The sequence below is a fragment of the Oncorhynchus mykiss genome, chromosome 32, assembly GCF_013265735.2.
Source record: "Oncorhynchus mykiss isolate Arlee chromosome 32, USDA_OmykA_1.1, whole genome shotgun sequence".
Lineage (NCBI taxonomy): Eukaryota > Metazoa > Chordata > Actinopteri > Salmoniformes > Salmonidae > Oncorhynchus > Oncorhynchus mykiss.
In genome coordinates, this window is record NC_050572.1 from 9,309,130 (window position 1) to 9,333,914 (window position 24,785).

Genomic DNA, 24,785 nt, shown 5'->3' on the forward strand with positions numbered 1-24,785 from the left:
ACCCTGATCACCCACATAAGTTGCTGTAGTTTGGTCTAACAGGATAACTAGATAATACTAAAGAGAGAGAGACTGAGGACTTTGAGCATTGTAAGTAGCATCGTCTAATCAGCTGAAAAGGTGACCTTTAACCCCTGACATCATGTTGACTGCAGATGGCCAGAGACTTGGGTGTACGTCCCAAATGGCACCCTAATCCCTACATAGTGCACTACTTTTGACCAGAGCCATATGGGCCCTTGTCAAAACAAGTGCACTCTAGCACTATATAGGGAATAGGGCTCTGGTCTAAAGTAGTGTACTATATAGGGCTCTGGTCTAAAGTAGTGCACTATATAGGGAACAGGGCTTTGGTCTAAAGTAGTGCACTATATAGGGAACAGGGCTCTGGTCTAAAGTAGTGGACTATATAGGGAATAGGGCTCTGGTCTATAGTAGTGGACTATATAGGGAACAGGGCTTTGGTCTAAAGTAGTGTACTATATAGGGCTCTGGTCTAAAGTAGTGCACTATATAAGGAACAGGCTCTGGTCTATAGTAGTGGACTATATAGGGAATAGGGCTCTGGTCTAAAGTAGTGTGCTATATAGGGAATAGGGCTCTGGTCTAAAGTAGTGTGCTATATAGGGAATAGGGCTCTGGTCTAAAGTAGTGTGCTATATAGGGAATGGGGCTCTGGTATAAAGTAGTGTGCTATATAGGGAATAGGGCTCTGGTCTATAGTAGTGCGCTATATAGGGAATAGGGCTCTGGTCTATAGTAGTGCGCTATATAGGGAATAGGGTGCCATGTTGGACGTATGCAGGGTAATCTCTGCTTGCCAGATGCTAATGCATCAGAGGTAGTAATGGGGCAGCACCTTCTGCCAATGGAAGACAATTTACAGCATCTTCACCGGACAAATCATCTTATGGACGGTTCACAATATTCTCGCTGGCATCGCACCGAGCATAAATCCTTCCAACTGGAGTGACAGATAGCTTAGCAGATAAACAGAACGTGGAAAGTGGGCCAACACAATTGCCATTGGCTTTTTGGTGATGTAACTCTCACCCCCATGCCCCCCTACCCCCTCCCACATATGTAATCCTCCACCTCCTTGTGATTTTGGCAGGAGAGGGCCCTGGGTCTTGCCTGCTAGCTTTACGAGCTGATAGAATCTCAGAAGCCATCTTGTAAACAACCAATTAAATGAGAAAAGATCACGAGAGACTGCATACCTGCCCGGAAGGAACCATAAAATCTGGGGGGGGGGGGGGGAGTTGGCCTGGTAGAGGAGTGCTGCTTAGAATAATTACGGCTTGGGAATTTCTCCTTCCTCCCCCCCTCAGGAGGACTGCTCCAACAGGAAGCCATGATGTGAGAGCCGATCTACACAGAGGAGGAACTTGTGGTTTTGTAAATGTAGGTGACTGTTATCTAACTCCGAGGATGTCCTCAGTCAAAGTCTTTAGCACAGATTAAAGTAATAGTAGTGGAGAAAGTCGATTGTGAGACGAGAGATCCCAAAATGTTGTTCGGACTTCCATTTTTTTGTCTCATTTGAATCCGTTGTGTAGTGGTAAATAAAGCGTGCTGATTGGCTGCGGTGTTGTGTGGACCGGCCTGGGGACAGCTAGGAGGCCCGTTGCGTCACATCCCAGGTTTACATCCTCGACCTGGGAGGAACAATGAGACGCATAGCCCCTGTCTGGTGAGGAATAGGGTCATCAGTGTTGAGCACAGAAATAGTGATGCCACATAAATACCCCAAGTTGAACAAACGAAACACAAGGATTTTTTTTCCCATTTTTTTTTTTTTTAAATCTTTGCCTTGGTATGTGGGTCTACAGGGCCAGACACAGACAATAATTGTTCTGGCAGACCTACTGATATTGCTTGTTAATACTGTACATTTAGAACACATATTGTCACACTGACATGCCATACAAAACAGGCAACACTGACAAGAGAGAGAAAGAGAGAGACTGTGGCATTGCAAACACAGTGGAGTCTTATCTCCACATCAGCCAGTGTGTGTGTGTGTGTGTGTGGGGGGGGGGTCTTGTTCTCTAGTGAACCAAACATTTCTTAATCACGTAGCCCCACACACCCCAACTGCATGCAAAAACACTGACCATTCCATTAAATCAGAGACAGACAGCGTCGACACTGACTGGTCTGTCCTCCATTCCCTCACCTGTATTGGACGGAGGAAGGCTTGACCCCTCCTCGTAAACACTAAGGTTGCATCCCAAATGGCACCCTATTCCCTATATTGAACACTACTTTTAACCAGAGCCCTATGAGCCCTGGTCAAAAGCAGTACACTACTTCTGTAGGGAGTTTGGTGCCATTTTGGGACAAACACAAGATGCGCTCTGAGATGAGGCAGAGAGAAAATCAACAGGGTGGTAGACATGAGGAAGGGAAGGGTTTCCTCACCGTTGATTACCTGGGGTTGAGTCTCAAATAGCACCCTATTCCCTGAACCTACAGGAGGGTCTCTCTCCAGGAACAGGGTTGGAGTTTAAACCTACAGCAGGGTATCTCTCCAGGAACAGGGTTGGAGTTAAAACCTACAGGAGGATAGCTCTCTGAGAACAGGGTTGGCGTTTGAACCTACAGGAGGGTCTCTCTCCAGGAACAGGGTTGGAGTTTAAACCTACAGCAGGGTATCTCTCCAGGAACAGGGTTGGAGTTAAAACCTACAGGAGGATAGCTCCCCTGGAACAGAGTTGGAGTTTAAACCTACAGGAGGGTCTCTCTCCAGGAACAGGGTTGGAGTTTAAACCTACAGCAGGGTATCCCTCCTAGAACAAGGTTGGAGTTAAAACCTACAGGAGGGTATCTCTCCAAGAATAGGGTTGGAGTGAAAACCTACAGGATGATATCTCTACAGGGACAGGGTTGGAGTTTAAACCTACAGGACATTAGCTCTCCGGGAACAGGGTTGGAGTTAAAACCTACAGGACGGTATCTCTCCAGGAACAGGGTTGGAGTTAAAACCTACAGGAGGGTCTCTCTCCAGGAACAGGGTTGGAGTTTAAACCTACAGGATGGTATCTCTCCAGGAACAGGGTTGGAGTTTAAACCTACAGGACGGTATCTCTCCAGGAACAGGGTTGGAGTTAAAACCTACAGCAGGGTATCTCTCCAGGAACAGGGTTGGAGTTTAAACCTACAGAAGGGTATCTCTCCATGAACAGGGTTGGAGTTAAAACCTACAGCAGGGTCTCTCTCCAGGAACAGGGTTGGAGTTTAAACCTACAGGAGGGTATCTCTCCAGGAACAGGGTTGGAGTTTAAACCTACAGCAGGGTATCTCTCCATGAACAGGGTTGGAGTTAAAACCTACAGGAGGGTATCTCTCCAGGAACAGAGTTGGAGTTAAAACCTACAGGAGGGTCTCTCTCCAGGAACAGGGTTGGAGTTTAAACCTACAGGACGGTATCTCTCCATGAACAGGGTTGGAGTTAAAACCTACAGGACGGTATCTCTCCATGAACAGGGTTGGAGTTTAAACCTACAGGAGGGTCTCTCTCCAGGAACAGGGTTGGAGTTTAAACCTACAGCAGGGTATCCCTCCTAGAACAAGGTTGGAGTTAAAACCTACAGGAGGGTATCTCTTCAAGAATAGGGTTGGAGTGAAAACCTACAGGAGGATATCTCTACAGGGACAGGGTTGGAGTTTAAACCTACAGCAGGGTATCCCTCCTAGAACAAGGTTGGAGTTAAAACCTACAGGACGGTAACTCTCCAGGAACAGGGTTGGAGTTTAAACCTACAGGACGGTATCTCTCCAGGAACAGGGCTGGAGTTAAAACCTACAGCAGGGTATCTCTCCAGGAACAGGGTTGGAGTTTAAACCTACAGGACGGTAACTCTCCAGGAACAGGGTTGGAGTTTAAACCTACAGGACGGTATCTCTCCAGGAACAGGGATGGAAACCGAGGCCCTATACAGAACACTACTTTAGAGCCCTATGAGTGCTGGTCTAAAGTAGTGTACTAAAGAGGGAACAGGGCTCTGGTCTAAAGTAGTGCACTATATAGGGAATAGAGCTCTGGTCTAAAGTAGTGCACAATATAGGGAATAGGGCTCTGGTCTAAAGTAGTGCACTATATAGGGAATAGGGCTCTGGTCTAAAGTAGTGCACTATATAGGGAATAGGGCTCTGGTCTAAAGTAGTGCACTATATAGGGAATAGGGCTCTGGTCTAAAGTAGTGCACTATATAGGGAATAGGGCTCTGGTCTAAAGTAGTGCACTATATAGGGAATAGGGCTCTGGTCTAAAGTAGAGCACTATATAGGGAATAGGGCCCTCGTCTATAGTAGTGGACTATATAGGGAATAGGGCTCTGGTCTAAAGTAGTGCACTATATAGGGAATAGGGCTCTGGTCTAAAGTAGTGCACTATATAGGGAATAGGGCCCTGGTCTATAGTAGTGGACTATATAGGGAGTAGGGTGTCATTTGGTACACAGCCTCGGTAATAACCAATAGAACTACAGTAAACGGACAACATAGTAGTTGAAGGGTACCTACATAAGGGATTTATTACACATTCATAAGCCATACATAATACTTAATAAACGCTTATGTACTGTTTATTCATGTGTTATGAAGTCCTTCTGTACGTACCATTTAAATAAAGTGTTAACCAACCTATTATTGACTCTCTCTTGTTCTGATACACAGCCAATACACAACCATTATTCTGCATAACTATGTAGATTACACATGACATCTCTATCATCATGCACCTGTTTTGGTCTCCTGCGGACATATATTTTATTTAACTAGCTGTTGTCATTAGCGCATCTTGCGCTCACCAGGTTACAGTTGTTTGGTTTTTTAAATTGATTGCAAAGTGTAGACTGTCCCTCGTTTAGAATGTGGTTCTACCTCCCACATTCGGGATGTGCTTGCTGTGTCCTGAAAACAAGCAATGCTTTGGCAATGAAAGACACATTGATTCCTCCTACATTACTACCAAGTGCCAAGCCTAACTGCCACCCAGTAAACAGACTGGCAAATCTTTCAAACTCATATTTGACAGTGTGTGTATTGTTCCCCTCTTAAATAATGATGTCTGCCGAGCTGATCCAATTCGTCTGCAGTCCTCCGACACTTGTGTTTATATATCCACGCCATGGGAAGTCCGAGAAACAGGGTCTCTAAAGGTCTGGAAGCCACTCAACACTGTACTGTGTATCCCGAGAGAGAGAGAGGAAATCAGCTTCATACATCAACTGGATTTCACTTGAACGGTTTCTGTTATAGCCTCCCTTCTCGGTTTCAGGAGTCAGTGAAAACAGTGCACAGTTATGATCCAATGGAAAAAGCTCCTACTCCTAGTTGTGGATATATCAGCATCCATGAGGATCTTTCTTCATAAGCTGCTTTTTAAAAAACAGACAGAGGACCCTGATATGGGGCCTTATTGAGATATGGGACCTTTACTGGCTCTCACTGGAAAGGCCCTGAGCCGAAACTGTTATCCCACTGAGAACACTGCTGCTCCAACTGGTCTAGTAGTCTGTCCACCGAGTCCTCCTTATTGTCCAGCTTCAGGTACCTGCGGGCACAGCCCAGGTCTAACCGGGGCCAGCTGCGGTGCCTCTGCTCCTCTACGGGGGTGAGCTCCGGGGGCTCCACACCTCCACACCCAACCATGTTCACATACACGTCTGAGCTGGGCTCACTCCGCACTCCCTCTGGGTCTGCCCCAGGTCCCCAGGGTCGTATGGCCCCTTCCTGTTGGTATTTTACAGTCTGGGGCCCATGAGGGCCTGGGTTAGTCCTGTAGCTCAGACTGTGGGAGCGCCTGGGCAGCGTGGCTGTGACCTCCGTCCTCTCCCAGTCGTCCCCTCCCAGAGTGGACAGGGAGCTGGCTGACACCAGACAGTTGTTGAGCTTAAAGAGGTGAGCGGGCTGGGGGTCCGGGCTGAAGCCCCCTACCCTTGGCCCACCACCACCACCGTCCCTCCCCGTGTTGAAGCCCATCTTGCTGGAGTTGCATGAGTTGGAGTGGGAGGAGTGGAGGGAAGGGGTAGAGGCTGAGTCCTGGTGGTGTAGAGCCTCCGTCTGTACGGTGGCCTGCTGGTACATACAGTCAGTTGCCCTCTCCTCCTCCTCTCTGCTGTCTCTGGTCGTCTGCAGCAGGGGCTCTGAGCTGGCCAGCTGCTGCAGATAGAGGATGTTAAGGTGGGTGGCAGGCAGACTGCTCACCCACTGGTAGTGTCTGGCCATGGAGTTGGCTGCTGACATGTCTGAGAGGTCGGCCGAGGGCACGGCCGCCGACACCGAGCAGATGACGCTTCGCATCTGGGCCAGCAGCATCTGGGTCTCCCTGTCGCGGTTCTCGTACAGCACCGTGTTGGCACAGATGAGGATGAACAGCCCCACGCCCATGATGACTGGTCCCAGGAGCTTCATCCGCTCACTGTGGATCAGACTGGCCGTGGTCAGGAGGCTCTTAGCCCCCAGGTTCCAACCGGATGACTGGGGTTCAGAGACACCCCCACCTCTAACACCTCCTGCCCCGTCTACAGAACCAGAGCCTTGTTGTCCAACTCCTAGCAGCTGGGAACGCTGGGTCCGGTAGGGCCAGTACCCAGCCACTGCCAGGGCCGTGCCCACCACCACCACGATGACCCCCAGCACCAGGAAGGCTCCTGGCATGGAGTGGATGCGCAGCTCGCCGCGGATCAGGCCCTCCTTCTTCCGACCCCGCAGGCTGAAACCAGACATCCGTTGGCGTGGGGAAGGAGAGCTTGGTGTCTGGCCCCCGGGGTCCCCGGCCTTCTGGGTCTTCATGGTGCGGCTCGGTCCAGTGCCCTATCGGAACACTGTGGAAGGGGGGGTTCAAGGGTTAGGAAGACACGTTAATTATGGAGTATCCATTTTTTTTCTACTGTTGTTGATATTGTTCACCTTTTTCCCCCACTACCTTTTTTTTCTACTTTGTTTTCTTCCTCTCTTTTTAAATCTTCTAAAGTGGGTTGTGAGCACACTTTAAATCAACTTCTTGACTCGACTGATGCGACAACGCATCCTTATCCTGTAAACATTGAACTCTCAGCCTCTTATAATTCATTTAATATGTTCTCGCTTCCCATACTGACAATATTTTTTTGCTCAAAATTGCTTCTGTCTGGTTCTCAGGGATTTGATACGTGACACAACCAAATGTTTCCTTTTTGAAATACTTTGTTAAAAACATTTCCATTTAAGAGAGAGATACTAAAAGGTATTTTGTGAATGTTTTTAGTCCATGCTTTGGAAATGTATAAAAAAAAATCAGTTTATCACATTTTTCGTAATCTTACATTTTTTTTAATGTTGATGTTCACAGAAGACCATTCAAGTTATCGCGTACTCCTCTAACAAACTGTTCCAAACCATGTCGGTGGCGAGCTTCTAAATTCAAATGCTACAAACACTCACACGTGGCGTTCTACTTCCCACATGGCCATAAACAGGGTGAGTTCCCACAAGACCATAAACAGGGTGAGTTCCCACATGACCATAAACAGGGTGAGTTCCCACATGGCCATAAACAGGGTGAGTTCCCACATGACCATAAACAGGGTGAGTTCCCACAAGACCATAAACAGGGTGAGAGCCCACATGACCATAAACAGGGTGAGTTCCCACAAGACCATAAACAGGGTGAGAGCCCACAAGACCATAAACAGGGTGAGAGCCCACAAGACCATAAACAGGGTGAGTTCCCACAAGACCATAAACAGGGTGAGAGCCCACAAGACCATAAACAGGGTGAGAGCCCACAAGACCATAAACAGGGTGAGAGCCCTCAAGACCATAAACAGTGTGAGAGCCCACAAGACCATAAACAGGGTGAGAGCCCACAAGGCCATAAACAGGGTGAGTTCCCACAAGGCCATAAACAGGGTGAGTTCCCACAAGGCCATAAACAGGGTGAGTTCCCACAAGACCATAAACAGGGTGAGTTCCCACAAGACCATAAACAGGGTGAGAGCCCACAAAGCCATAAAAACAGGGTGAGAGCCCACAAGGCCATAAACAGGGTGAGAGCCCACAAGGCCATAAAAACAGGGTGAGTTCCCACAAGACCATAAACAGGGTGAGAGCCCACAAGGCCATAAAAGCAGGGTGAGAGCCCACAAGGCCATAAAAGCAGGGTGAGAGCCCACAAGGCGATAAACAGGGTGAGGTGAAATAGAAAAACCGTTACAAACACATGACTGCAATTAAGCTGCTAAGCAACAATACCCTTAAATCCCTACCCCTAGACCAAACTGATCTGACGACAGCACTTTAACACATAAAAAGTCAAATAAAGTTTGATTATTTTGGCACACACCATCAATGTGTCCCGTCCACTATCAAGTCTCGCTCCAAATGACAAAGAGAAAAACAGGAAGACTCACTCCAGATGACACACAAGAAAGAGAAAAACAGGAAGACTCACTCCAGATGACACACAAGAAAGAGAAAAACAGGAAGACTCACTCCAGATGACACACAAGAAAGAGAAAAACAGGAAGACTCACTCCAGATGACACACAAGAAAGAGAAAAACAGGAAGTAGTATCTTCTTCACTACACAACATCACATATTTAGACAATTAAATGAATGTGAGTTTTTAATCTTCTTCTTCGCTGTTTGGTAAATATGCATACACAGACAGACAGATGGCGGCCACAGGACTCATCGTTTGGCTTGTGTTCATCAAAGCCCTTTAGATAAGGTTTAGAATGAATTATGGAACACGGCCCAACTTCATGGGCTCCACACTGGTCTCCCATAGGACTTCTTTATTCATACAGTATACACTACATGACGAAAAGTATATGGACATCTGCTCGTCGAACATCTCATTCCAATATCATGGGCATTAATATGGAGTTGCCCCCCCCCCCCCCCCCTTTGCTGCTATAACAGCCTCCACTCTTCTGGGAAGGCTTTCCACTTGATGTTGGAACATCGCTTGACTTGCTTCCATTCAGCCACAAGAGCATTAGTGAGTTCGGGCGGGCACTGATGTTGAGCAATTAGGCCTTGCTTGCAGTTGGCGTTCCAATTCATCCCAAAGGTGTTTGATGGGGTTGAGGTCAGGGCTCTGTGTAGGCCAGTCAAGTTCTTCTACACCGATCTCGACAACTAATTTCTGTATGGACCTCGCTTTGTGCACGGGGGTATTGTCATGCTGAAATAGGAAAGGGCCTTCCCCAAACTGTTGCCACAAAGTTGGAAGCACAGAATCAGAACGTCATTGTATGCTGTAGCATTAAGATTTCCCTTCACGGGAACTAAGGGGCCAAGCCTGAACCATGAAATACAGCCCCAGACATTATTCCTCCTCCACCAAACTTTACCGTTGACACTATGCACTCGGGCAAGTAGCATTTTCCTGGCATCTGCTAACCCAGACGGTAAAGCGTGATTCATCACTCCAGAGAACGCGCTTCGACTGCTCCAGAGTCCAATGGCGGCAAGCTTTACATCCCTCCAGCCAATACTTGGCATTGAGCATGGTGATCTTAGGCTTGTGTGCAGCTGCTCGGCCATGGAAAACCATATCATGAAGCTCCCGACAAACAGTTATTGGCCTGACGTTGCTTCCAGAGGAAGTTTAGAACTCGGTAGTGAGTGTTGCAACCGAGGACAGACGATTTTTACGCTCTATGCGCTTCAGCACTCGGCGGTCCTGTTATGTGAGCTTGTGTGGCCTACCACTTTGCGGCTGAGCCGTTGTTGCTCTTAGACGTTTCCACTTCACATTAACAGCACTTTGACCGGGGAAGCTCTAGCAGGGCAGAAATTTGACAAACTGAGTTGTTGGAAAGGTGGCATCCTATGACGGTGCCTGGTTGAAAGTCACCGAGCTCTTTAGTAAGGCCAGTTCACTGCCAGTGTTTTTATATGAAGATTGCATGGCTGTGTGCTCGATTTTATACACCAGTCAGCAACGGGTGTGGCTGAAATAGTCAAAACCACTCATTTGAAGGGGTGTTCACATACTTTTGTACATATAGTCTACAGTACCAGTCAAAAGTTTGGACACACCAACTCATTCAAGGGTTTTTCTTCATTTGTACTATTTTCTGCATTGTAGAATAATAACAAAGACATCAAAACTATGAAATAACACATATGGAATCATGTGGTAACCAAAAAACACTATTAAACAAATACAAATATAATTTATATTTGAGATTCTTCAAAGTTAATTTGTGGAATTTCTTTCCTTCTTAATGCGTTTGAGCCAATCAGTTGTATTGTGACAAGCTAGGAGTGGTATAAGACCAAGTCCCTACTATGGCAAGAACAGCTCAAATAAGCAAGAGAAACGACAGTCCATCATTCATTTGAATTTAATTAAAACTTCTTAAGGATCGGACCCTTTTTTAAATGTTCGCCTAAAATGACATACCCAAATCTAACTGCCTGTATCTCAGGACCTGAAGCAAGAATATAGATATTCATGATACCATTTGAAAGGAAACACTGAAGTTTGTGGAAATGTGAAATTAATGTAGGAGAATATAACACATTAAATCTGGTAATAGATAATACAAAGAAAAAAACATGTGTTCTCTTTTTTTCATCATCTATGAAATGCAAGAGAAAGGCCATACATTGAGATAGGATTTTAGGTGTAATTTAGATGTTGTCCACAAGATGGCAGCAGTGTGTGTGCAAAGTTTCAGACTGATCCAGTGAAGAATTACATCACTACACAACATTTTGTATCAAGTCTGACAGGAGTTTGCACAAATGTACCGAATTGGTCAATTTAAACCTTTTAAAGTACATAACTATAGAGAACATACAAAAATTCTATGGTAATAAAAAATGTAAGTTTACACACTACCAGGAATGTCATACATGATGGATCATTAGCTTCCCTACAAAAAAAACACTAACCTTCACACATCTAGATGGCTGGATGACAAATCAGGACGACAAAATCAGAGCAAGATTACTGAATGTAAGTACATTATTTACCTTCAGAGGTGAATGTATTAACCCAGCTGCCGTGATATGTATTTTGTTGTAGTGCACTATCCTCAAACAATAGCATGGTATTTTTTTGTTGTAATAGCTACTGTAAATGTGACACTGCGGTTAGATTAACAAGAATTTAAGTTCTCTGCCCATATAAGACATGTCTATGTCCCGGAATTGGCTGTTGTATACAACTTCGCAAAAACCATCAATCGCTATGATGAAACTGGCTCTCATGAGGACCGCCACAAGAAAGGAAGAGCTTCCTCTGCTGCAGAGGATAAGTTCATTAGAGTTAACTGCTCCTCAGATTGCAGACCAAATAAATGCTTCACAGAGTTCGAGTAACAGACACATCTCAACCTCAACTGTTCAGAGGAGACTGAATAAATCAGGCCTTCATGGTCGAATTGCTGCAAAGAAACCACTACTAAAGAAAACCAATAAGAAGAAACATCCTGCAGGGATACACCATCCCATATGGTTTGCGCTTAGTGAGACTATCATTTGTTTTTCAACAGGACAAATGACCCAACACACCTCCAAGCTGTGTAAGGGCTATTTGACCAAGAAGGTGAGTGATGGAGTGCTGCATCAGATGACCTCGCCTCCACAATCTCCCGACCTCAACCCAATTGAGATGGTTGGGAACGAGTTGGACTGCAGAGTGAAGGAAAAGCAGCCAACAAGTGCTCAGCATATGTGGGAACTCCTTCAAGACTGTTGGAAAAGCATTCCAGGTGAAGTTGGTTGAGAGAATGCCAAGAGTGTGCAAAGCTGTTATCAAGGTAAAGGGTAACTACTTTGAAGAATTTAAAATATAAAATACATTTTGATTTGTTTAACACTTTTTTTGTTACCACATGATTCCAAATGTTATTTCATGGTTGATGGCTTCAATATTACTCTACAATGTAGAAAATAATAAAAAATAAAGAAAAACCTTTGAGTAGGTGTGTCCAAACTTTTGACTGGTACTGTATGTGTACAGTTGAAGTCGGAAGTTTACATACACCTTAACCGAAATACATTTAAACTCAGTTTTCACAATTCCTGACATTTAATCCCAGTAACAATGCTCTGTTTTAGGTCAGTTAGGATCACCACTTTATTTTAAGAATGTTAAATGTCAGAATAATAGTAGAAAGAATGATTTATTTCAGCTTTTATTTCTTTCATCACATTCCCGGTGGGTCAGAAGTTTACATTCACTCAATTAGTATTTGGTAGCATTGCCTTTAAATTGGAAGTATGCTTGGGGTCAATGTCCATTTGGAAGACCCATTTGCGACCAAGCTTTAACTTCCTGACTGATGTCTTGAGATGTTGTTTCAATAAATCCAGAATTGTCCTTCCTCATGAAGCATCTATTTTGTGAAGTGCACGAGTCCCTCCTGCAGCAAAGCACCCCCACCACATGATGCTGCCATCCCCGTGCTTCACATTTGGGATGATGTTCTTTGGCTTGCAAGACTCCCCATTTTTCCTCCAAACATAACGATGGTCATTATGGCCAAACAGTTCTATTTTTGTTTCATCAGACCAGAGGATATTTCTCCAAAAAGTATGATCTTTGTCCCCATGTGCAGTTGCAAACCGTAGTCTGGCTTTTTTATGGCGGTTTTGGAGCATTGGCTTCTTCCTTGCTGAGGGGCCTTTCAGGTTATGTCACTATAGGACTTGTTTTACTGTGGATATCGATACTTTTGTACCGGTTTCCAACAGCATCTTCACAAGATCCTTTGCTGTTGTTCTGGGATTGATTTGCACTTTTTGCACCAAAGTACGTTCATCTCTAGGAGACAGAACGCGTCTCCTTCCTGAGCGGTATGACGGCTGCGTGGTCCCATGGTGTTTATACTTGCGTACTATTGTTTGTACAGATTAACGTGGTACCTTCAGACGTTTGGAAATTGCTTCGAAGGATGAACCAGACTTGTGGTGGTCTACAATCTTTTGGCAGATTTTGGGGGGGATTTTCCCTGAGTTTCAAGGTAGGTATTGAAATATATCCACAGGTACACCTCCAATTGACTAAAATGATGTCAATTAGCCTATCAGAAGCTTCTAAAGCTATGACATCATTTTCTGGAATTTTCCAAGCTGTTTAAAAGGCACAGTCAACTTAATGTAACTTCTGACTCACTGGAATTGTGATACAATTAAATAATCTGTCTGTAAACAATTTCTGGAAAAATTACTGTCATGCACAAACCGACTTGCTAAAACTATTGTTTGTTAACAAGACATTTGTGGAGTGGTTGAAAAACGAGTTTTAATGACTCCAACCTAAGTGTATGTAAACTTCCGACTTCAACTATACATGTGAAAGGGAAACAGTACAGGGCAATAAAGCTATCAGATCAAATGTCAATAGGGTTTTTTTTTCTCACAGAAACTCAGAGTTCATGGTTGTATTTTTGCTCAGAGAGCACCACTGCTGGTTGTTTTCTTTATACTCTAAATGAAGGTGACTTATGCACTGCTTTTAAAGTGTCTCATTGTCTGAACTACGTAACCCCCAGCCTGTCATCACCGATTTTAAGAGAGAGTCAAGCACAGTGGAATGCTCGGGATTGGAATGCTCGGGATTGGAATGCTCGGGAGTGGAATGCTCGGGAGTGGAATGCTCGGGAGTGGAATGCTCGGGAGCGGAATGCTCGGGAGTGGAATGCTCGGGAGTGGAATGCTCGGGAGTGGAATGCTCGGGAGTGGAATGCTCGGGAGTGGAATCTGGAATGTAAATGTTTTCATCATTATTCAACTAAACATATGAACGCCTGACCACCATGCCCCTGGCCACACATCATGCCCCTGGCCACACATCATGCCCCTGACCACCATGCCCCTGGCCACCATGCCCCTGACCACCATGCCCCTGACCACCATGCCCCTGACCACCATGCCCCTGGCCACCATGCCCCTGACCACCATGCCCCTGACCACCATGCCCCTGACCACCATGCCCCTGGCCACACATCATGCCCCTGACCACCATGCCCCTGACCACCATGCCCCGGCCACACATCATGCCCCTGGCCACCATGCCCCTGACCACCATGCCCCTGGCCACACATCATGCCCCTGGCCACACATCATGCCCATGACCACCATGCCCCTGGCCACCTTGCCCCTGACCACCATGCCCCTGGCCACACATCATGCCCCTGACCACCATGCCCCTGGCCACCATGCCCCTGGCCACCATGCCCCTGACCACCATGCCCCTGGCCACCATGCCCCTGGCCACCATGCCCCTGACCACCATGCGCCTGACCACCATGCCCCTGGCCACCATGCCCCTGACCACCATGCCCCTGACCACCATGCCCCTGACCACCATGCCCCTGACCACCATGCCACTGGCCACACACCATGCCCCTGGCCACACACCATGCCCCTGGCCACACACCATGCCCCTGACCACACACCATGCCCCTGGCCACACAACATGCCCCTGGCCACACACCATGCCCCTGACCACACACCATGCCCCTGACCACACACCATGCCCCTGACCACACACCATTCCCCTGGCCACACACCATGCCCTGGCCACACACCATGCCACTGACCACACACCATGCCCCTGACCACACACCATGCCCCTGGCCACCATTCCCCTGATCACCATGCCCCTGATCACCATGCCCCTGACCACCATGCCCCTGGCCACCATGCCCCTGACCACACACCATGCCCCTGACCACCATGCCCCTGGCCACACACCATGCCCCTGATCACCATGCCCCTGGCCAACATGCCCCTGGCCACCATGCCCTGGCCACACACCATGCCCCTGACCACCATGCCCCTGGCCACCATGCCCCTGACCACACACCATGCCCCTGGCCACCATGCCCCTGACCACACACCATGCCCCTGACCACACACCATGCCCCTGGCCACACACCATGCCCCTGGCCACACACCATGCCCCTGACCACACACCATGCCCCTGGCCACACACCATGCCCCTGACCACAAACCATGCCCCTGACCACCATGCCCCTGGCCACCATGCCCCTGACCACACACCATGCCCCTGACCACCATGCCCCTGACCACCATGCCCCTGGCCACCCTGACCACCATGCCCCTGGCCACCATGCCCCTGACCACCATGCCCCTGGCCACCATGCCCCTGACCACCATACCCCTGGCCACACACCATGCCCCTGACCACACACCATGCCTCTGACCACACACCATGCCCCTGGCCACACCCCATGCCCCTGGCCACACACCATGCCCCTGGCCACCATGCCCCTGGCCACACCCCATGCCCCTGGCCACACACCATGCCCCTCGCCACCATGCCCCTGGCCACCATGCCCCTGGCCACACACCATGCCCCTGGCCACCATGCCCCTGGCCACCATGCCCCTGGCCACCATGCCCCTGGCCACACCCCATGCCCCTGGCCACCATGCCCCTGGCCTCACACCATGCCCCTGGCCACCATGCCCCTGGCCACACCCCATGCCCCTGGCCACACACCATGCCCCTGGCCACCATGCCCCTGGCCACACCCCATGCCCCTGGCCACACACCATGCCCCTCGCCACCATGCCCCTGGCCACCATGCCCCTGGCCACACCCCATGCCCCTGGCCACACACCATGCCCCTGGCCACCATGCCCCTGACCACCATGCCCCTGACCACCATGCCCCTGGCCACCATGCCCCTGGCCACCATGCCCCTGGCCACACCCCATGCCCCTGGCCACACACCATGCCCCTGGCCACCATGCCCCTGGCCACACCCCATGCCCCTGGCCACACACCATGCCCCTGGCCACCATGCCCCTGACCACCATGCCCCTGGCCACCATGCCCCTGGCCACCATGCCCCTGGCCACCATGCCCCTGACCACACACCATGCCCCTGACCACCATGCCCCTGGCCACCATGCCCCTGACCACACACCATGCCCCTGACCACCATGCCCCTGGCCACCATGCCCTCTGATGTATTCACTGGGTTTCAACAACATTGAGAAGAGAAAAACTAAACAAAACGTCCCCCAGAAGAGGAACGACTAGATGTGGCCAATTCAACTGGTCTGAAATAACAAACTGTACTCTGGCAGGAGTCTCAGAGCGACGGTTCTCTCTACTCTGTGGCATGTAATTTACAACGCTGCTTTGGATCCCGTTCTGATTTTGTTTGGCTTATTTGACCTCGATGGAGATGCAGGGCTGGTTTAGACATCAACAGCGTCCTGAATGGCACCCTAATCCCTACTAGCTCTGGTCAAATGTAGTGCACTGTAAAGAGAATAGGGAGTGAGTGATTCAGATCAGTTAGAAAGATGATGATGATCAGATTCAAGTTTTAATGATCCACTAAGGCCCATATACACTCAGGCTGTACAACACACTGATGTACAACACACTGATGTACAACACACTGATGTACAACACACTGATGTACAACACACTTGACACAATAGTTGTGATACAACTGTTGCTTTTGTGATAAAACACAAACATTGGGTGTTTATCAAAATGCATCCTACCGTGCTCTTCTCGAATGCGAACTCTGTGTTTGTACATCGTACATATTTTGAAACATGCATCTATGACCGCTTCAACAGAAAGTTTGCACAGAAATATGACGAAACCTCGTAAAAAAATAAATAAATTGCAACTAAATTTCTTGAAATAAATAACGGCCATTATTTGAGCTGCAGCGAGAGAAAATACAATCCGACTTCAGAAGTAAATGTTGCCTATTCACATTTCATATGTTGCCGGACTACAATATTTTTTTTATCTCGCTACGTTAATAAATACATGCTGTGTTAATTTTGGCACGTTAACCTGCCTTCACTATAGACCCACTGTAGTGTGCACAAGGCCATAGTAAGTCAATAGGGCTAACTACTACTGTTAGCTAGCCAGGTAGACACGAAGAATTGACATCTACCCTTTAGTTTTAGGTCTCCTGGTTAGCTACATTATTACGATTCACATATAGCTGGCTGATAGTTATGAAGTAAAATGTTTTCTTTTTGTATATCTTGTTTTATCTCTATTGCCATTGTCCTGTCTGGAAGAAGGTTCAGTGAATGTGTCCACGGTAATTCAATAGGGCTAACTGGCTAGCTAGCTAACCATGAATAATTGGTAGCTAGCTACCCACGAAACATTAGTGTTACTAAACATTTTTGACTGTTTAACTAGCTGGCTACCAAGATTATTTCGATTCACATATAGCTAGCTGGTTATCATTAATTAACATTAACATTTGTTTGGTGTATATCTTGTTTCGTCTCTATTGTGGAAGAAGGTTCAGTGAATGGGGAGGTGCAACGGGAGGTAATACAGTAGGGGGAGGTGCAGCGGGAGGTAATACAGTAGGGAGAGTGGGAGGTAATACAGTAGGGGGAGGTGCAGCGTGAGGAAATACAGTAGGGGGAGGAGCAGTGTGAGGTAATACAGTAGGGGGAGGTGCAGCGTGAGGTAATACAGTAGGGGGAGGAGCAGCGGGAGGTAATACAGTAGGGAGAGTGGGAGGTAATACAGTAGGGGGAGGTGCAGCGTGAGGTAATACAGTAGGAGAGGAGCAGCGTGAGGTAATACAGTAGGGGGAGGTGCAGCGGGAGGTAATACAGTAGGGGGAGGTGCAGCGGGAGGTAATACAGTAGGGGGAGGAGCAGCGTGAGGTAATACAGTAGGGGGAGGAGCAGCGTGAGGTAATACAGTAGGGGGAGGTGCAGCGGGAGGTAATACAGTAGGGGGAGGTGCAGCGTGAGGTAATACAGTAGGGGGAGGTGCAGCGTGAGGTAATACAGTAGGGGGAGGAGCAGCGTGAGGTAATACAGTAGGGGGAGGTGCAGCGGGAGGTAATACAGTAGGGGGAGGTGCAGCGTGAGGTAATACAGTAGGGGGAGGTGCAGCGTGAGGTAATACAGTAGGGGGAGGAGCAGCGTGAGGTAATACAGTAGGGGGAGGAGCAGCGTGAGGTAATACAGTAGGGGGAGGTGCAGCGGGAGGTAATACAGTAGGGAGAGTGGGAGGTAATACAGTAGGGGGAGGTGCAGCGGGAGGTAATACAGTAGGGAGAGTGGGAGGTAATACAGTAGGGGGAGGTGCAGCGGGAGGTAATACAGTAGGGAGAGTGGGAGGTAATACAGTAGGGGGAGGTGCAGCGTGAGGTAATACAGTAGGGGGAGGAGCAGCATGAGGTAATACAGTAGGGGGAGGAGCAGCGTGAGGTAATACAGTACGGGGAGGAGCAGCGTGAGGTAATACAGTAGGTGGGGGAGCAGCATGAGGTAATACAGTAGGGGGAGGAGCAGCGTGAGGTAATACAGTAGGGGGAGGTGCAGCGTGAGGTAATACAGTAGGGGGAGGAGCAGCGTGAGGTAATACAGTAGGGGGAGGTGCAGCGGGAGGTAATACAGTAGGGGGAGGAGCAGTGTGAGGTAATACAGTAGGGGAAGGAGCAGCGTGCGGTAATACAGTAGGGGGAGGTGCAGCGTGAGGTAATACAGTAGGGGGAGGAGCAGCGTGAGGTAATACAGTAGAGGGAGGAGCAGCGTGAGGTAATACAGTAGGGGGAGGTGCAGTGTGAGGTAATACAGTAGGGGGAGGTGCAGCGGGAGGTAATACAGTAGGGGGAGGAGCAGTGTGAGGTAATACAGTAGGGGGAGGTGCAGCGTGAGGTAATACAGTAGGGGGAGGTGCAGCGGGAGGTAATACAGTAGGGGGAGGTGCAGCGGGAGGTAATACAGTAGGGGGAGGAGCAGCGTGAGGTAATACAGTAGGGGGAGGTGCAGTGTGAGGTAATACAGTAGGGGGAGGTGCAGCGGGAGGTAATACAGTAGGGGGAGGAGCAGTGTGAGGTAATACAGTAGGGGGAGGAGCAGCGTGAGGTAATACAGTACGGGGAGGAGCAGCGTGAGGTAATACAGTAGGTGGGGGAGCAGCATGAGGTAATACAGTAGGGGGAGGAGCAGCGTGAGGTAATACAGTAGGGGGAGGTGCAGCGTGAGGTAATACAGTAGGGGGAGGAGCAGCGTGAGGTAATACAGTAGGGGGAGGTGCAGCGGGAGGTAATACAGTAGGGAGAGTGGGAGGTAATACAGTAGGGGGAGGTGCAGCGTGAGGTAATACAGTAGGGGGAGGAGCAGCATGAGGTAATACAGTAGGGGGAGGAGCAGCGTGAGGTAATACAGTACGGGGAGGAGCAGCGTGAGGTAATACAGTAGGTGGGGGAGCAGCATGAGGTAATACAGTAGGGGGAGGAGCAGCGTGAGGTAATACAGTAGGGGGAGGTGCAGCGTGAGGTAATACAGTAGGGGGAGGAGCAGCGTGAGGTAATACAGTAGGGGGAGGTGCAGCGGGAGGTAATACAGTAGGGGGAGGAGCAGTGTGAGGTAATACAGTAGGGGAAGGAGCAGCGTGCGGTAATACAGTAGGGGGAGGTGCAGCGTGAGGTAATACAGTAGGGGGAGGAGCAGCGTGAGGTAATACAGTAGAGGGAGGAGCAGCGTGAGGTAATACAGTAGGGGGAGGTGCAGTGTGAGGTAATACAGTAGGGGGAGGTGCAGCGGGAGGTAATACAGTAGGGGGAGGAGCAGTGTGAGGTAATACAGTAGGGGGAGGTGCAGCGTGAGGTAATACAGTAGGGGGAGGTGCAGCGGGAGGTAATACAGTAGGGGGAGGTGCAGCGGGAGGTAATACAGTAGGGGGAGGAGCAGCGTGAGGTAATACAGTAGGGGGAGGTGCAGTGTGAGGTAATACAGTAGGGGGAGGTGCAGCGGGAGGTAATACAGTAGGGGGAGGAGCAGTGTGAGGTAATACAGTAGGGGGAGGTGCAGCGGGAGGTAATACAGTAGGGAGAGTGGGAGGTAATACAGTAGGGGGAGGTGCAGCGTGAGGTAATACAGTAGGGGGAGGAGCAGCATGAGGTAATACAGTAGGGGGAAGAGCAGCGTGAGGTAATACAGTAGGGGGAGGTGCAGCGGGAGGTAATACAGTAGGGGAAGGAGCAGCGTGCGGTAATACAGTAGGGGGTGCAGCATGAGGTAATACAGTAGGGGGAGGAGCAGCGTGCGGTAATACAGTAGGTGGGGGAGCAGCGTGAGGTAATACAGTAGGGGGAGGTGCAGCATGAGGTAATATAGTAGGGGGAGGAGCAGCTTTAGGTAATACAGTAGGGGGAGGAGCAGCGTGAGGTAATACAGTAGGGGGAGGAGCAGCGTGAGGTAATACAGTAGGGGGAGGAGCAGCGTGAGCTAATACAGTAGGGGGAGGAGCAGCGTGAGGTAATACAGTAGGGGGAGGAGCAGCGTGAGGTAATACAGTAGGGGGAGGTGCAGCGTGAGGTAATACAGTAGGGGGAGGAGCAGTGTGAGGTAATATAGTAAGGGGAGGTGCAGCATGAGGTAATACAGTAGGGGAGGGAGCAGCGTGAGGTATAACAGTAGGGGGAGGAGCAGCGTGAGGTAATACAGTAGGGGGAGGTGCAGCGTGAGGTAGTACAGTAGGGGGAGGTGCAGCGGGAGGTAATACAGTAGGGGGAGGAGCAGCGTGAGGTAATACAGTAGGAGAGGAGCAGCGTGAGGTAATACAGTACGGGGAGGAGCAGCGTGAGGTAATACAGTAGGTGGGGGAGCAGCATGAGGTAATACAGTAGGGGGAGGAGCAGCGTGAGGTAATACAGTAGGGGGAGGAGCAGCGTGAGGTAATACAGTAGGGGGAGGAGCAGCGTGAGGTAATACAGTAGGGGGAGGTGCAGCGTGAGGTAATACAGTAGGGGGAGGTGCAGCGTGAGGTAATACAGTAGGGGGAGGAGAAGCGTGTGGTAATACAGTAGGTGGGGGAGCAGCGTGAGGTAATACAGTAGGGGGAGGAGCAGCGTGAAGTAATACAGTAGGGGGAGGAGAAGCGTGTGGTAATACAGTAGGTGGGGGAGCAGCGTGAGGTAATACAGTAGGGGGAGGTGCAGCATGAGGTAATACAGTAGGTGGGGGAGCAGCGTGAGGTAATACAGTAGGGGGAGGTGCAGCATGAGGTAATACAGTAGGGGGAGGAGCAGCGTGAGGTAATACAGTAGGGAGAGTGGGAGGTAATACAGTAGGGGGAGGTGCAGCATGAGGTAATACAGTAGGTGGGGGAGCAGCATGAGGTAATACAGTAGGGGGAGGAGCAGCGTGAGGTAATACAGTAGGGGGAGGAGCAGCGTGAGGTAATACAGTAGGGGGAGGTGCAGCATGAGGTAATACAGTAGGTGGGGGAGCAGCATGAGGTAATACAGTAGGGGGAGGAGCAGCGTGAGGTAATACAGTAGGGGAGGAGCAGCGTGAGGTAATACAGTAGGGGGAGGAGCAGCGTGAGGTAATACAGTAGGGGGAGGAGCAGCGTGAGGTAATACAGTAGGGGGAGGAGCAGCGTGAGGTAATACAGTAGGGGGAGGTGCAGCGGGAGGTAATACAGTAGGGGGAGGAGCAGCGTGAGGTAATACAGTAGGGGAGGAGCAGCGTGAGGTAATACAGTAGGGGGAGGAGCAGCGTGAGGTAATACAGTAGGGGGAGGAGCAGCGTGAGGTAATACAGTAGGGGGAGGAGCAGCGTGAGGTAATACAGTAGGGTGAGGAGCAGCGTGCGGATATACAGTAGGGGGAGTGGAAGGTAATGCAGTAGAGGGGAATGCGAGTGCTTCTCAAATGTAATGTTTAATGCATTCTCCACACTCTCGTCCTCACAAAAACGTACTCAAGTGAACGTCTTCAGAAAATGCACTAGGAGCATAAGAGTGTGGCGCACAGTAGTATGCATAATGAGAAACACCCTTTGTGGGCACAAAAATGTCTACACAACCATTGTTTCCACAATGCTTGTATAGGGCCTAATCATATATGTGCAGAAAAATTATTGTGTCAAATGTGTTGTACATCAGTTGGACAACCTGACTGTGTACAGGACCAAGGAGTCTACTATGACCAGCGTCAGGGGTTGGATACCAGACTGTGTCCTAACCAGAGGGTTGTAGGTTTGAATCCCATCTGGGTGATCTGGATAGTTAAAAGCTGCTGATACTGAATTACATTAGCTATAGTCCAAATGAGAGCATTACAGCAGGTACTGCTCCTAAATAGTTCTAAGAATAGTTGTCTGGCTTCCTAGGGCAAGAACATTCCCTCTAGTTGCCTGGCTTCCTAGGGCAAGAACATTCCATCTAGTTGCCTGGCTTCCTAGGGCAAGAACATTCCATCTAGTTGTCTGGCTTCCTGGGGCAAGAACATTCCATCTAGTTGTCTGGCTTCCTGGGGCAAGAACATTCCATCTAGTTGTCTGGCTTCCTGGGGCAAGAACATTCCATCTAGTTGCCTGGCTTCCTAGGGCAAGAACATTCCATCTAGTTGTCTGGCTTCCTGGGGCAAGAACATTCTCTCTAGTTGCCTGGCTTCCTGGGGCAAGAACATTCCCTCTAGTTCCCTGGCTTCCTGGGGCAAGAACATTCCATCTAGTTGCTTGGCTTCCTGGGGCAAGAACATTCCATCTAGTTGCCTGGCTTCCTGGGGCAAAATCATTCCCTCGCTCATATGGCCACTGATATGGTCTTTTTAATGAGGCAAACCAGACCTCACCTTCCATTAGCCAGTCAGGATTGTGGAGTATGGCCAAACACTGGCATCAAGTCACAAGCAGTACTACATAACATTGGAATAAGATCAATCTATGGGTTTGAATTCTATATGAGATATATTAGGCTATATAATTAGCTAAGTGCCTTCGGTCCCAAGACAGCCACTTACAGCAGGGAGAGAAGGAACCTTTGCATGGGCAATCTGAATTTGACAGTCTACTCTCAAAATTCAAGTCATGTGACAGTTTCTGCGTTTTAATGGTTTTACTTCAGTGTTTTATTTCCCCATGGAAATCGACATACCCTTGAGGCAATGTTATTTTTCTTAATCCTGTTCCTAGACGTGCACGACGCTGGGCAAACAATTATTTTGATGATTGCCAAGATCCTTGGCTATGCAAGAGAGGTCCACATACTATGTAGGAGGAGTAAATGCATGCGTCATGCTTGCAATATTTTTCCGTTATTATATTTTACCTGCATTGCTTATCCTATCAATAACTTAGCCTACACATATTTCGTGCAAAATGGTATTACACGCACTCCAAATTAACTGCATGGCATTCGACCAATTACCCTGTATAATATCATACCCATATTGGGAAAACGTTACAAACGTTTCCCGCCCCCCCGGCAAATAACGGTTCTATGTCGGTCGCGGCATAGCAGGCTGCAGAAAGGGGGAAGACTATGGAGCGGTGTTGCAATTCCTTCGGCGCTGACTGTTGATACATTGCCTGTATCAATTAACTGATTAAGGTTTCCGCGGGAAAATGTTATCTTGATTTCCTCTAAATATACAATCTCCAAAATAACCCACAGTTGAAATAGGCAAAGGAGAGGGGAAACCAGACCGTGATTGATTTGTCTTGAACTTCAGCAAATACAATCTTTCTCTCTTCAGACCTCTCAGAAAAAGCTGCTACAACGTTTCAACGTCAAATGTCTGAAGTTGCCGCTCTCATCGTAATAATCATGCTTCAACTACCGGCTGGGTGATAGCCTAGGCTACTTTTGAAGGTTACCGGGGAAAGTTATAGCCTACTTGCCTTTGATGCCGTATTCTTCGGTTGTATTCATTGTCCCCCGACACATGTCGATACAGTATCGTTTGGTTTGTTCCCTCATATAGCTTTAAAATATTGTGATATCCGTCAAGCAATTTAATTTGCCTGTAGTTTAAATCCAAAACGGAAGGATCAAGGATGTGCGTGGCTCTGTTGCTCCGTCTCTTATTCAGTAAGTTTCTATAGCCTAAATCGTTGTCGTTTGTTACTGCAGGGAAATAGGCATTTTCAAAAGCCTTAGACCAAAATTTACGCTACATGCGACCGCCCCCTCACAAAACGGACCGAATTCCCACTGCTACTTTTCCTTGGCGCCTCCTTTCCTTCACGAACCCTGGTGCGATGCGCACTGCTCCTCCGTAGAAATGGAGCATTTGAGTAGGCTGCTGTTGCTTAATTCATACGCGTGCATTTTGGATCATTCTTTATGCTTACAGTAGAGTAGTATTTATTATCCCCGGGGGCAATTCATTTTGCAGCGCGTAATAAGAACACATGACAATAGACACAAACATAATATAAATACAGCAATATATGCACAACTACCAGTACTATAGTATAGCGTATTGAGAAAGCCGATTGCAGCTGGTATGGATAGTTTAGACTTAATCGTGAACTAGTAGGTGAGATGCGTACTGTTGACTGACTGACCAACCCCATTTTAATAGTACGCTAGCCTGTTAGTGGTTTCAGACATCCTTTAAAATAGGCTACATACCATGGACGAATATGGTAGGCTAAGCTTATCTTAAAATTATTCCGATTTCTACATGCTTTGAGTGACAAACAGAAGAGGCCTAAACCCATACAATCATATAGGTATTTAAATGTGCCTGGGAAACTGTGATACATATACCAATTATATACGTCCCTACTCATTCAAATTAGCTTTAATGGCAGCAATTAATAATTGTGATAACTAAAACATTGGTTGAACTTGGACATAAATTATATTCCCATAGTTATTCATTATTCTCATTGCTAAGGAATAGTTATTTCATTGACAGCGAGGGCATTTATTTCCACACGGATGGAATACTGTCCAATTAGTACTACGCCATCTTGTGGCTAAACAAGGGCACATAAACACCAAACCTATGGCCCGCAGTGGGTCACCATCCGTTCTTGCTGCCACG

General features: G+C 48.4%; 2 protein-coding genes and 1 long non-coding RNA gene across 3 annotated transcripts; 1 reads left to right on the forward strand and 2 right to left on the reverse strand.

The window, feature by feature from the left end:
* Nucleotides 1-1,776: 1,776 nt before the first annotated feature.
* On the reverse strand, nt 1,777-2,922 carry LOC118946525. The gene is made up of 2 exons (XR_005041399.1): nt 2,731-2,922; nt 1,777-2,644 (listed from the first exon to the last, which is right to left on the reverse strand). It is a non-coding gene; the product is annotated as an uncharacterized LOC118946525 (long non-coding RNA).
* A 1,590-nt stretch (nt 2,923-4,512) lies between these two features.
* On the reverse strand, nt 4,513-23,956 carry LOC110487880 (transmembrane protein 200A-like). Its single transcript, XM_021559797.2, has 2 exons — nt 23,632-23,956; nt 4,513-6,833 (listed from the first exon to the last, which is right to left on the reverse strand). The coding sequence occupies exon 2, from the start codon at nt 6,799-6,801 to the stop codon at nt 5,452-5,454; it is 1,350 nt and encodes a 449-aa protein (XP_021415472.1). The 5' UTR covers nt 6,802-6,833; nt 23,632-23,956; the 3' UTR covers nt 4,513-5,451.
* Nucleotides 15,211-15,873, forward strand: LOC118946539 (carboxypeptidase Y-like). Its single transcript, XM_036971827.1, has one exon. The coding sequence runs from the start codon at nt 15,211-15,213 to the stop codon at nt 15,871-15,873; it is 663 nt and encodes a 220-aa protein (XP_036827722.1).
* Nucleotides 23,957-24,785: the final 829 nt, after the last annotated feature.

Coding starts and splice junctions, on each gene's coding strand:
- LOC110487880 (XM_021559797.2), bottom strand. CDS start 6,801: ATGAAGACCCAGAAGGCCGGGGACCCCGGGGGCCAGACACCAAGCTCT.
- LOC118946539 (XM_036971827.1), top strand. CDS start 15,211: ATGCCCCTGGCCACACACCATGCCCCTGGCCACCATGCCCCTGGCCAC.